The sequence below is a fragment of the Leopardus geoffroyi genome, chromosome C1 (genome assembly GCF_018350155.1).
Source record: "Leopardus geoffroyi isolate Oge1 chromosome C1, O.geoffroyi_Oge1_pat1.0, whole genome shotgun sequence".
Taxonomy (NCBI): Eukaryota; Metazoa; Chordata; class Mammalia; order Carnivora; family Felidae; genus Leopardus; species Leopardus geoffroyi.
Genome location: NC_059328.1, coordinates 213655732 through 213670083, shown reverse-complemented (window position 1 = coordinate 213670083; position 14352 = coordinate 213655732). Strand labels below are relative to the sequence as shown.

Here is a 14352-nt window from a genome sequence, read left to right as displayed (position 1 = left end):
CTCAAAAAAAATCCCTACGAGTCCCACATAAAATAAACTCATTATCAAAACTCAAAATAACTGATTTTTTTTTTTTTTTTTAAACAAGGATGGGCACCTGGGTGGTTTGGTCGGTTAAGCACCCGACTCTTGATTTTGGCTTGGGTCATGATCTCGTGGTTCCTGAGATCAAGTCCTACATCGGGCTCCATGCTGACAGTGCAGGGCCTGCTTGGGATTCTCTCTCTCTCTCTCTCTCTCTCTCTCTCTCTGCCCCTCCCCTGCTCGTGCTCTCTTTCTCTCTGAGAATAAATAAACCTAAAAAAAAAATTTTTTTTTAAAGAAATAAGACCCATGAATGAGAACCAGAAGACACAAAACACAGCAGGATCAAATCTACAAAGGCTCCTGATATTAAAATTAACAAATAAAGAATATAAAACAAATGTTTAATATGGTAAAGAAATGAGAGAGACTTGAAAATGTGAGCAAAGAATAAAAGACTCTAAAAATAATTGAAATTACAAATTCAATGAAGAGATTAAAGAACAGATTGGACACAGTTTGATGGGTAAATCTGGGAACGAGAAAATAGGTGCGAATAAATCACCCAGAATACAGCCCAGACAGAGATCACAAGATGGGACATATGAGATGTTAAGGGACAAGGAGGGCACAACATTGTGAACGTACTTGACACTTACTGAACTGGACACTTCACGATGGCAGAGATGACAAATTTTATGTGTACTCTGTCACAATTTTTTTAATGAAGAAAAAATAGACACAGAAGACAGAATGAGCAAGTCTAAAGCAGATTTCATCAGATCTGTAGATTAAATGTAGATTGATCAGATACCCAGAAGAAGATTATAAAGAGAATGGGGAAGAGGCAATGTATGAAGAGAAAACGATTTTCCAGAGTTGTTGAAAGACCCAAAACATCACATCCAGGAAGCCCAACAAAGCCCAAGTAAAAATAGAAATCTATCCCCAGACACATCATAGTGAAATGACACAATCTCAGGGGCGCCTGGGTGGCGCAGTCGGTTAAGCGTCCGACTTCAGCCAGGTCACGATCTCGCGGTCCGTGAGTTCGAGCCCCGCGTCGGGCTCTGGGCTGATGGCTCAGAGCCTGGAGCCTGTTTCTGATTCTGTGTCTCCCTCTCTCTCTGCCCCTCCCCCGTTCATGCTCTGTCTCTCTCTGTCCCAAAAATAAATAAACGTTGAAAAAAAAAAAAAATTAAAAAAAAAAAAAAAAAAAAAAAAAAAAAAAAAAAAAAAAGAAATGACACAATCTCAACGGCCAGAGAAGCGAGACAGTCGCCCACACAGGAGCAGCAAGTAGACTGATGGCCAACTTCCAACAGCAGCAACGGGGCGAGGAGAGGGGACAATCATACCTTCACTGTAATAAAGGAAACCAGCTGTAAACCTACCAGTCTGCACCCCATCTGAGAAAGCGACCAAGACATTTCAGACAAATGAGAACTGAAAGAGATCTTCAAGTACAGTTGCTTCTAAAGGAGTGTACATAAGGCAGACGAGAAAATGATTTCTGATGGAAGGTCCTTCATGCAAGATGGAACAAATGCTGGCAAATATTAGGGCAAATCTAAACACACACAGATGGAATAAAATATAATACCTGTAACTTGTGGGGTTAAAATATATAACTCAAATACTGGACAACAAGAGCAAGTAAACTGGGAAAGGGGTGAATGAGGCTAATGCATCCCAAGGTCCTTGCAGGAAGAGGACGCAGAAATTAGCTTTAGATTTTATTACAGAAACATACTAAAGCATGTAGGATGGCCATTGAAAGAACACGTAGAGAGTGACAAAAGTAAAAACAATGGAATAAAATGACTCCCCGTGAATACTGAACTCTGCCTCAGAATGCCATGCCAGAGCGGGCCAGGTGCCCACGGCAGCCTCAGCTGGACCCGTCCCTGACTGCCAGCTGCACCCCTGCCCGGACCTAAGCTGGGGCCACATTACCGCGCCATCATTTTCATAAACCGAAGTCTTCACTCTGAGAAAATCTAACATTTCTTTTCAAGTTCCATCACCTTCCTAACCATTTTATGTCTTCAACCTCCTGGGAGAGGAAGGGGGTAAAACTAAATTTGGACAGACAAAGAAACACAAACACAGAATTCAACTTCAGCTACTCTACAACGAGCCGGCTTTGATGGAATCAGTCAGCTACCTGGCCTTCTAAATTTAGCAGCTACTTTTTAGGAGTGATGGAAGTCGTGCGACTAAATTATAACAGGATAGGAAACGGAGATATGCTGGCTTTGGAAAGAGAAGTGTATCTGTTGTTCAGTGGCACAGAGGACTCTCCAAAGAGATTCTTGGAAACACTGTGAGATCTTTCTTTAGAAAAAGCAAACCGCATCACTATTGTTTCTGTCTCTTAAACACACTTTAATAAGCCTCTCAGGGGACATCTTAATTTTATTAGGTCAATAAAAATTACTACAATGGATAAACAAACACTGATAGTAAGTAGTATGCTGAAATGTCAACTAATGTGAAATATAACAACTAAAACAGCTACAGGCAAGTAGTCTGAAGGAAATAATAGTAACAGCCAGGTAATCGGACATACGCCAAGCAAGTGAGACTCTGAATACAAATTAAAACATACATGGCCGGGGCGCCTGGGTGGCGCAGTCGGTTAAGCGTCCGACTTCAGCCAGGTCACGATCTCGCGGTCCGTGAGTTCGAGCCCCGCGTCAGGCTCTGGGCTGATGGCTCAGAGCCTGGAGCCTGTTTCCGATTCTGTGTCTCCCTCTCTCTCTGCCCCTCCCCCGTTCATGCTCTGTCTCTCTCTGTCCCAAAAATAAATAAACGTTGAAAACATACATGGCCGGCAGTTATGTAAAATAACCTAGTTCTTTTCACGCTACTATTTTTCAATGTAATTGGAAGACTCGTCCTTTCAATACCAAAAAAAGGATGCACAGAATGATTTAGGAAGTGCGTACACTTAAGAATATTTATGTCAGGCTGGGTTAACAAGTCTCAGCACAACCAAAAATCACACTCTATGGCATAAGGAAAGTTTGTCAAAGAAATGATCTGAAAACAAGCAGGTTTTAGAGTGTTTTTACAGCATCATTCAGAAACCACTAGCGTATACAAGATGAAACCACAATGTGGCCTGGGATCTGATTCAAGATTCAGAGGCTGTCACTCACCTGGAAGAGCTCTTTAAACGAGGGGTGTACCATGGGGTTGGGAACAAAAGGCAGAGCGTAGAAAGGGAGAAACTCTGTGGTCTGGCTCAACGCCGCCCCTTTGGTCTCCAGGTAGGTTTTGAAATAAGAAATCCTCTCATCCAGGTCCTCTTTGTCCTGCAAAGAAGGGAAGATGCTCGCCCGGGGTCTCCTGCTGGACGTCCAGCCCCCTGTCCATCCCACCCTTTCTCCGAGGCTCCTTCAGTCCCAGCCACGTTGGTGGCATCCTCCCCACGTGGCCCAGGAAGCGGGCTCTCTCTAGCCATTCTAACACCACCCCCAATCTCACTCCTTGATCAAACTTTGTCAGGGATTAAAGAGAACTAGGTATCTAGTTCAATATGCGGCCCATTTACTTTATTATTGCTATTTTCTCATGTCCTTAAAATTCTAGACATCATTTCCACTGGCAGGACAAAACCTCACTTTGTGGGTCTATTACAACTTCCTTAACCAAGTCCCCCGTTATTAGGTATCTGCACTGTTTTCCCTCGTCAGATTATCATAAACATTTGTCTGCATCCCCAGGATTCCCTCAGGTGAGACGTCTAAAGATGAACAGGTGGACCTTTACAGTTTTTTGAAACAGAAGCTTCCACAGCATTCCTCCTTTCCTTTTGAAGCTAAGGACTGATCCTGCGGGCTTCGCCGGTTCTGTGCGATCCAAGGCAACTCAGTCCCCCTCAGGCTTCGATTTCCTCCTGCGCCTCTTTGAGCCGCTCAGCCTGGAACTGGGTGCTCTCCTTCCCTGACCACCTGGCCGCCCCAGTTACGTGTGCCCCGTGTGTGTCTGTTTCCAATCAATGCATCTCATTTCGTCTACACCGTGAATCGCTTCTCGGCCTTTTGGCTAAGATCAAGTGTAGCAGCTCCACTGTGAAGCCCTCTTCTGGCCACCGGGCTTAAAACAAGATGCAACATTGATTGATTTTCTTTATAGAACAGGAATAGGTATAAAGAAAGTGAAAATCTCCCATGATCTCACCCCCCGTGAGCACTGTCCTGATGTACTCTGAAGCTACCACGATGTACTGTGGAGCCGCTCCCTCCACCACTCACCCCTCCTCTGGCCCCCCTGACATTTTAATGAGTGAACACAGGTGCTGGGGCAGTAGCTAATACAAGGAGAAGCCACTAAAGAAATGCACGCGGTCAAATGTCAGCATGGCCCTGCTCCCTTGTGTCACGCATTCTACACTCGGAGACACTCGGGCCCTGCCCTCCGCACACCTGCGCACGGCCTGCGGCGGCCATTCAGCCAAGTGCTCAAATGGACCTTCGTCAACTGGCGTCTTTCCGCGGCTTAAACTTAAACTTCTCTTATGACAGTCTAATATGTGGTCTCAGTAGCTGTTTTCTTAGACATACATGTATATATTTCAAATTGCCAAATAAGGAAACTTTATTTTGCTGAGTTTTCAAAAATTTGAGGCATTGGGGAAAACCATGCAGCTTGTAAGACAGAAATTATTAACTCTCCATGTAAACTAGAAAATAAACTGCTGGGAATCAGATAGAAAATCATTCACAGGGGTGCCTGGGTGGCTCAGCCGATTAACGGTCAGACTTTGGCTCAGGTCATGATCTCACAGTTTGTGAGTTTGAGCCCCGCGTCGGGCTCTGTGCTGACAGCTCAGAGCCTAGAACCTGCTTTGGATTCTGTGTCTCCCTCTCTCTTTGTCCCTCTCCCGCTCATACTCTGTCTCTCTCTCTCTTCTTCTCAAAAATAAATAAACATTAAAAAAAAAAAAAAAAAGAAAGAAAGAAAATCATTCACAGGACACAAGACACCTACTCCTTGGAAGCAATACGATAAAACGGCTACAAAAACTAAATTAATGCTCAACTGCAAAACAAACAGTGCACATCCTCCTTGAACACAGCACTCAGACCCACGCAAGTCACAAGAGGAACCTACAGGTCTCCCCACGGAGTGTTTCAGAAGATAGATGGCAAAATGGATGTGAAGATAGAATTCCAACTTCTGGGCAAGGGGGTCACCATCACGGATGGAACTGGGAACGTGCTCCTCCCACAGGTCGAAGAACACCTTCTGGTCTCCGCTGTCAAATGCAGCAATGAGGTCCTTCTGTGGAGAAGACAGGAGACCGAACCCCAGTCACAAGGGATGGCCATTCTCCCAACACCCCAGATTATCCCAACCCACCCAATACCCCGGATACTCCACATGCTCCGGGGTTTCAACGTGATAAAACTCAGTCTCCTTTCCAAGATAAAGGACAGAAAGATAGAGAGCTAGAAGGCTTCAAGCATCTGAGGCTGAGATTTCTGCAAACCAACCCTGGTTGCGATATCAAGTCTGGGCTTTGAAAGGATCAGTTGGAACAGTGAAGTCCCTGAAGGGGGAGGAACCACTCCCAGGCCAAGGACTTGAGGCCAGAAAACTCACAAGCACACACATACCCTGTGGACTCGCTGACCCGCAGCGCGCAGTTGATAAAAACCAGGCCAGACCCAGAGCCCAGTCAGGCCTCAGCGGAGCTCACCCCGCCCACAAAGCAGCTTGCCAACAGCACAGCTGTGAACCGGAGCTCATCTACGCCGACCCGTTCAATCCCAGGCCTGGGATGCTAACGCATGTCCCACTGAGATGGCACTCGGGAAGTGACTACAGATCCCAACACATCCATACAGTGTCCACCGATGACAGAAGCAGGGAAGCACAGGCTACAGCTAGAGGAGGGGGCACAGGCCTGGTACCATTCCGACCTCGGGGCTGTGCGAGTCTGACTATGCAGGGCAGACGGTTTCTGGACTTACTGTGCAATAGCTGAGATAGAGAATTCTGGAGAAAGGAGGTGGCGATTATCACGCCGCCTGCCTCACAAGAAGAATGTTAAGTGTCCCATCGCAAATACCTGCTGCATAATTTTGTGGGTTTAAGTATAAGGCAGAATGGAAAGAACTTCCTAACAGTCCAAAGCAATGTGATTCATATTATTTTCCTTATGATATCAAATGCCCAAGATGCTCAGACCTACATTTTGTGCTCATTTACAAAAGTTTTTCTTGGATTGGATTTTCTGTGGAACCTCCAGGTCCCCCCACCCAACACCATTATTCATCACTATTATTTGGTCATTGTATTTTTACACTTTGTTTTTTCTTTCACACTTTTGAAAAATGGCTTTATAGTATTCCTCTATAACTGCCTCTTTGGTTAAGGTTGTTTATAAATGAGCTTGTTAATATCATAAAATGGAAATAGACTGAACAATGTCGCAGTGTCTGGTTATACTTGAAGATACTCATTAGTAAAGAATCTTCAACTACAATTAGTACAGAAATGTTCTCTATGTCATGTGATCAAGAACATCTGAATATTGGGGCGCCTGGGTGGCTCAGTCAGTTTAGTGTCTGACTCTTGATTTTGGCTGAGATCATGATCTCACGGTTCATGGGTTTCAGCCCCGAGTAGTAGCTCTGCGCTGACAGAAGGAAGCCTGCTTGGGATTCTGTGTCTCCCTCTCGCTCTCTGCCCCTCCCTTGCTCGCACTCTCTCTCTCTCTCTCTCTCTCTCTCTCACTCTCTCTCTCTCTCAAAAATAAACTTAAAAAAAAAATCAGAGAAATGCTGTTTAAAAAAAAAAAGAACATCTGAATATTCCCTTACTCTGGAAGGTCTTGGCATATATTTGAATGAAACTCAGAATTTTTCAAAGTAAGTCCTATAAGAAATGTCTGCCTCCTCAGAACCATCCTCTTGCTGTTACCCAGCCTTGGTAACAGCGAAGGACAGCCTGTCAGCAACCAGAGGAAGAGCGGTGCCCAGCAAAATGTGAGCAGCCGAGCTCTGCCTCCTCTGAAAGAACGAGGAAGCCCGTCCGTTACTGGCCGCCGCAGGCGTGGAGGGGATCTTCCCAAGTGGCAGTGCTGTTGGGGCCCGACCCCACGCCAGGCTCGCCTCTGTTGAGCTCTAAGCAAACCCTGCCATCCCTGCAAGCTGCTCTGGAGGAAGCATTCTCCCATGACAGGTCTAGTGACCGAGAGCTCTTCGTGGGAATGAGTTTACTGTAGATTTGGGAGTATTTTAAGGCTTTGAGTCAAGGTATTCTGTCAGGTGCCTTGGCAGAGTCCACCTGTCAAATGGGCCATGTATAGTCTGTTCTAAATTCTACATTTGTAGGGGCGCCTGGGTGGGCCCGTTAGTTAAACGTCCGACTTCGGCTCAGATCATGATCTCACGGTTCATGAGTTGGAGCCCCACGTCGGGCTCTGTGCTGACAGCTCAGAACCTGCAGACTGCTTTGGATTCTGTGTCTCCCCTTCTCTCTCTGCCCCTCCCCTGCTCATACTCTATCTATCTCTCTCTCAAAAATAAACATTAAAAAAAATTTTTAATTCTACATTTGTAGACCTGTGACCAGATTTATAGATCTGTACCCTGGAAACAGTCCCTGCATTTAAAATAATATCTACATACAAAGCAATCCAGTGTTATAACTCATAGAGTCACAAATATTAATGACTTTCTCTTATATAAACCATGATCCCAGCCAGAACCACCAAGATCAGAATATTTACACGCCATCAATAGTAACTTACAAACACAACACACACACACACGTGCGCGCGCGCACACTGCTTAAAGAACAGTGCTTAGGGAAATTCTCCATTTATTGAGTGTCACTGAAATTGTGCAATATCTTTGCTGTTTACTTTCGTTTGGGATAGCCATCATGGTGTGTATGGCTGTATATTGGAGGAGCAGAAAAGATATGCTTGTGGCAATCAGAAAGTTTGAAGGTTTTTCAAGTTACAGAAAAATGGACCTGAATGCATCTGAGAGATACAAACCAAAACCACAAGAGATCACTTCACATCCATCAGGATGACTACTATCAAAAACAAAACAAGACAAAAAATAAAACAGGTGTTGGTGAGGATGTGGAGAAATTATAACCCCTATGTACTGTTGATGGGAATGTATGATGCAATCACAATGGAAAACTGTATGAAGGTTCCTCAAAAAATTAAAAAACGAACTACCATGTGATCAGTAACCTACTTCGGGTATAAATCCAAAAGAACTGAAAGCACACCTATGTTCGTAGCAGCGCTATTCACAATGGCCAAGAGGAGGAAGCAACTCAAGCACCCGCTGATGTATGAATGGATAAACAAAATGTGGTACAGACACATAACAGAATATCCTTCAGCTTCAAAAAGGAAGGAAATTGGGGTGCCTGGGTGGCTTGGTCAGTTAAGCGTTTGACTTCAGCTCAGGTCATGATCTCACAGTCCATGACTTCGAGCCCCGCATCGGGCTCTGGGCTGATGGCTCGGAGCCTGGAGCCTGTTTCAGATTCTGTGTCTCCCTCTCTCTCTCTGCCCCTCCCCTGTTCATGCCCTGTCTCTCTCTGTCTCAAAAATAAATAAACGTTAAAAAAAAAAAATTTAAAAAGGAAGGAAATACTGTCACATGCTACAACATGGGTGAACCTTGAGGACATTATGTTACATGAAATAAGCCAGCCACAAAAAGAAAAATACAGTATGATTCTACTTATATGAGGTATCTTTAAATAGTGAAAGTCATAGAAACAGAAGTAGAATGATGGTTATTAGGGGCTGGGGGGAGGGAATGTGGCTAGTATTGTTCAATGGACAGAGTTTCAGATTTGCAAGATGAAAAAGTTCTGGACATCTGTTTCATCACAACATAAATATATTTAACACTACTGAACTGTATACTTAAAAATAGGTAAGACGGTAAATTTATGTCATGTGCTTTTTAAATCACAATTTTAAAAAAGGCCCCGGAAACACTGAAGTGTGTGCGGCTGGCGCTGCGTGTGATGTCAAACCGGTTGCAAAAAGTGCACGGCAGCCATTTCTGGAGATACCAGCTACACAGAGAAGTTTCCAGACACAGAGCTTATCCTGCTTATGTGTGAGTTGCACAGAAGATTCTGAGCATTTTGCTAGTTAGCTATCAAGGATTTGTTAGATTCCTCTCAACAGTACCTTCAATTAAGAGACGCGCACATAGTTTTCCAACTTGCGGGGTAACGGTGGGTGGCCCTCTTCCTTCTGAAGGAACGTGGGGAAACTAGGTGCTGAGCGCCCAGGACTGAGGCTGAGATTCTGAGGAAGAAGCTCCACTCTGGTTAGGAACAGCCTCTGCGTCCAAGTCTAACAATGGCTCGATTCTGGTTTCATGTTCTGAAAAATGTGCTCTGGGGATGGGAGGTGCCCCGCCAGGCCGCCCACTGTAGCAGCATCAACAGAAGAGTCTGTGTTTGACATGGCGGCAGCTCAGTGTCCAGTTGCCTGAGGTCTGGAGGGACACTGGGCAGAGGGCACAGCCCCAAGGGCCACTTCGACAGTGCCCCATCCAAGGGAGTTGGGGATCAGGAACAAAGGATCGTGGCTGCAGCCTTACCTCCAGCTTCCAACTTCCAGAGTCGATAGGACTCTCAAATTAAGTGTCAATTTTTTCCTGGAAGTAGGTGTATCAGAACAAATAAAGTTATGAAAATAATAAAATCACGCAAAGCTGAAATACACCATCTCAGGAAGCAGCATGCTCTCCTGACACTGAAGGATTCCAGGTGAACCAATCACTTCCTTGGAATGTTACAAATGAGATGGAGGCACCGAATAACAGATCAAACGAGGACCTTTAAGGTCCCTTCTAATCCTGAGAGCTGAAGCCTGTATAACGTCTGTCCTCCGCAGCCCCTGGCATTCACAGAACGGCTTGGCCTTCCTTTCAGGACACTGCCTTTCAGTGTGACTCTCGCTCCCTGCCCCCCCCAATCTCCCCAAGAGAGAATGAGAGCACCTGGAGGGCTGAGGTTTGTCTTGGTCTCGTTCACCACCGTGTCCCCAGAGCCGAAAATTCACAACCTATGCTGCTCAGGATGGAGATCACATTTGTTTCTGTTCCTAAGCATTGCATGGTTTCTTCTTTTTCTTCTTCCCAAGAAATGTACTTATGTGAAAGATATTACATCACAACCCACTTCCTAGAGAAGGTATTCAGATTTAAAGATGACATTACTAATTCATATGAAAACACCTAAGCATCTAAAAGTCACTCTGGGGTCGCTTGGGGGCATCTGGCTTGCTCAGTCAGTAGAGCATGCAACTCTTTTTTTAAAATAAAGTTTATTTATTTATGGGGGGGGGGGGGAGAGAAAGAGACAGAAAGAGAGAGAGAGAGAGAGAGAGGGAATATCCCAAGCAGGCTTTGCACTATTAGCACAGAGTCTAACACAGGGCTCGATCCCATGATACATGAGATCATGATCCGAGCCAAAATCAAGAGTTGGACACTTAACCAACTGAACCACCCAGGCACCCCTAAAGCATGCAACTCTTGATCTCCAAGTTGTGAATTCAAGCCCCACGTTGGGCATAGAGCTTACTCCAAACAATCAATCAATCAATCAACAAATAAACAAACAAACTAAAAGTCACTCAGACCAAGTTCCCAGAACAATGCCAACATTCTCTAATAATGGCATGTTTTACAAGTAGGGAGCATCTTGATTATTGACAGAGATCAAAGAAAAGCAAAATGTTACCTGGATGACCAGTGATTTGGAATCCCTTAAAGAGCCACCTGCTGTTTTAGATAATGGCTTTCCTTTTATTTTGCATTCTTTTGAAAATGTTTTCAAGGTGTCTTCAAATTCAGCAAAATCTAAATACTACAAAAAAGAACATAAGTGTATATACATTTCTCTATTTTACCATCAACAAAGTAACTGCCTTTGAAGTAACTGTACCAGCTCCGTGTTATCACCAATTCATAACGGGGTTAATCTTTGGGAGAATTTGGGATCCAGCTTACAATTTACTCGGTTGAAACACATGCCAAGAGCCTAGAAAGACAGTATCATAGAGCATGCTTATTTACAGAAAATACATTTGTTTTCAGGAAAAAAAAAGTGGGCTGCACGATTCATTACCATTATTAATAGAAACAAAATGATGTGTGCAGCAGTCTGAAAAAGGCAAAAGTGATCTTCAGAAGGCCTGATGGCTCTGGGTCTAGTAGGTCTCTGGGAATCTGCTACTTGAAACAGGCACTAGAAATGCCTGTCCTTAAGAACAGAAGATAAAAGATGGGCAATGTCGGCAGTGACCTTGGAGCACGGCACTAAAGCTCACTGCCTGTCTAGAGACGCCTTCCCCATCATGTACTCTACTGTCGTTCTCCACACTCCTCTGCCCTCCTTCTCAGTTTGTGGCAGTCACCTCCTGCCACCCCCTCGGGGTAGGCTACTTCCCCAGGCCCTGTCCACAACCCATTGCTGTGATGGCTTTAAGAATTTATTCATGAGATGGGGCGCCTGGATGGCTCAGTCGGTTGAGCGTCTGACTTTGGCTCAGGTCATGATCTCACGATTCATGGGTTTGAGCCCCGCGTCGGGCTCTGTGCTGACAGCTCAGAGCCTGGAGCCTGCTTCGGATTCTGTGTCTCCCTCTCTCTCTGCCCCTCCCCCCGCTCATACTCGGTCTCTGTCTCACAAATAAATGTTAAAAAAATTTTTTTAATAATAAAAAATTTTTTGAAAAAATAATTTATTCACGAGCACACCAAAAAATGACTAAGCTTCATTTCCAGGATAGATGCCTCACTCCCCTGCCGTGGCTCGCGGTGCCTACTGGACGGTTAATCACAGAATAAAACAGCAGCTGCGGTTTCTTTAGCACCATCGACGTGCTAGCCCCGTGCTAAAAGCAGTAGAGAATATATAAAAGCACAGGGTGTGGGTCCTGTCCTTCAAAAGCTTTCATTGTAGGGGCGCCTGGGTGTCTCAGTCGGTTAAGAGGCCGACTTCGGCTCAGGTCACGATCTCGCGGTCCATGGGTTCAAGCCCCGTGTCGGGCTCTGTGCTGACAGCTCAGAGCCTGGAGCCTGTTTCAGATTCTGTGTCTCCTTCTTTCTCTGACCCTCCCCTGTTCGTGCTCTCTCTCTCTCTGTCTCAAAAATAAATAAATGTTAAAAAAAAAATTAAAGGGGCGCCTGGGTGGCGCAGTCGGTTAAGCGTCCGACTTCAGCCAGGTCACGATCTCGCGGTCCGTGAGTTTGAGCCCCGCGTCAGGCTCTGGGCTGATGGCTCAGAGCCTGGAGCCTGTTTCCGATTCTGTGTCTCCCTCTCTCTCTGCCCCTCCCCCGTTCATGCTCTGTCTCTCTCTGTCCCAAAAATAAATAAACGTTGAAAAAAAAAAAAAAAAATTAAAAAAAAAAAAAGCTTTCATTGTAGGAAACCTAAATGTCCATTCATAGGTAACAAGTTAAGTAGACGCGGCCACTCAATTTGAAATATTCGACAGCATTAAAAAGTATGAGGCGGATCACAGGAAGGCAGTCACACTATACTACTGTGGGTGGAGAAAAGCCAAGCTTCAGAACAACATGTACGACAGCATATTCCGTTTTGTAAAGCAAACTATAGACGTGTACATGTATTCTGCGTATTCACTGAAAAAAAGTCTGGAAAAATACACTAACCCATTAACAGTGGTCGCTGCAGGAGTGGAACAGGGTAATGAACTTTTTATATTTCCACATTGTTTGCATCTTTACCATGAGCACATGTTACTATTACAATTTTCTTTAAAGAAATCTTTTCAAGTGACTTTAAGATTTCAATTTAGTTATGAAAACAAAAAATACATATATAATGGAAAACAGATAACTCTAATGTAAGGATAGAAAACACATTTATTATAAGACACTACAAAATGTGTTGCATTATAAACCATGAGTTTTCAAGATCTTTTTTCCTGTGACCTGTGTGTGGTAAAACATACCTCTTTCACTAGCGCAAGTAATTCTGATTCGTGAGCCAGAACATCCCCCATATTGAACGGTTACTGTTAATTCTCACGGCAGCAAAAATCTCTACAAGGCAAAAGCAGAAGATAAAAGCTTTCACTACAATCATCTGTGAAGTCATAAAAAGGTGGCTGTGGTGGGCGGAATAATGGCCCCCCATCCTAACCCCCGGAGCCCCTGACTATGTCGAGTTGCACACGGAATTGAGGTTGCTAATCAGCTGACCTTAAAATAAGGAGAGTATCTATGATTACCTGGTGGGCCCAGTGTAAGCACCATGATCCTTATAAGGAGACAAGAGGGTCCATGTCACAGTGATGCACTGCTGGCCCTGAAGATGGAGAAGGGACCCACACCAAGGAGTGAGTGCAGGCAGCCTCTAGAAGCTCGAAAAGGCAAGGAGCAGACTCTCCTCCGGAGCCTTCAGAAACGAACGAGCCCTGGGCCGCCCGGTGGCTCAGCCAGTCGAGCGTCCGACTTGGGCTCCGGTCACGAACTCCCAGTTTGCAAGTTCAAGCCCCACATCGGGTTCTGTGCTGTTAGCACGGAACCCGCTTCAGATCCTCTGTCTCCCTCTCTCAAAAATAAACATTAAAAAAAAAAAATGAACAAGCCCTGCGAACACCTGGATTCTAGCCCAGGGAGACCCATTTTGGGCTTCTGACCTCCAGGTCACTAATTTTATGGTAACTTATTACAGCAGCACTAGGAAATACAGAGGCTAAAGTCCGACGTAATTCCTTCTTCTATGACAACTACTTAAAATGAGAGTGAACATGGGCTAGAAGGCGGTGTAAATGAGGATCAAGGCTTGCTAATGAGATTGGGGACGATTATTTTTCTAATGTGCCATAGTGTGGTATATGTAATTCAAACGATCAAGGCCACAAAGTACATTTTAGAACAAAACAAAATTTGATAAGATTCATTCACTTAAGAAGGACATGCATTAAAATTAATCTGATATAAATAAACACAGAGTCACCAATTCCTCACACAGCCTCCAAGTAAAAAATAGTAATCGGGGGCACCTGGGTGGCTCAGTTGGTTAGGTGTCCAATTCTTTTTTTTTTTTAATTTTTTTTTTAATGTTTTTATTTATTTTTGAGACAGAGAGAGACAGAGCATGAACGAGGGAGGGTCAAAAAGAGGGAGACACAGAATCTGAAACAGGCTCCAGGCTCCGAGCTGTCAGCACAGAGCCTGCCGCGGGGCTTGAACTCATGGACTGTGAGATCATGACCTGAGCCGAAGTCAGACGCTCAACCAACTGAGCCACCCAGGCGCCCCTAGGTGTCCAATTCTTGAT

The 14352-nt window shown here is 44.7% G+C and overlaps 1 protein-coding gene across 13 annotated transcripts in view; it reads right to left on the bottom strand.

Annotated features, from left to right (window-relative positions):
* The window catches only part of ARMC9 (armadillo repeat containing 9), a 152249-nt gene that overhangs the window by 131905 nt on the left and 5992 nt on the right, over positions 1-14352 (bottom strand). For 9 of the 13 annotated variants that reach the window (XM_045481690.1, XM_045481687.1, XM_045481689.1 and 6 more), the window contains exons 2-5: positions 13019-13109; positions 10780-10905; positions 5146-5316; positions 3189-3344 (exon numbers count right to left, since the gene is read on the bottom strand). In XM_045481690.1, the coding sequence (XP_045337646.1) occupies positions 3189-3344; positions 5146-5316; positions 10780-10905; positions 13019-13069 (504 nt within the window). In that variant the 5' untranslated portion in view covers positions 13070-13109. The remainder of the gene's footprint in view (positions 1-3188; positions 3345-5145; positions 5317-10779; positions 10906-13018; positions 13110-14352) is intronic. The other 4 variants (XM_045481693.1, XM_045481694.1, XM_045481699.1 and 1 more) reach the window with 2 other exon arrangements.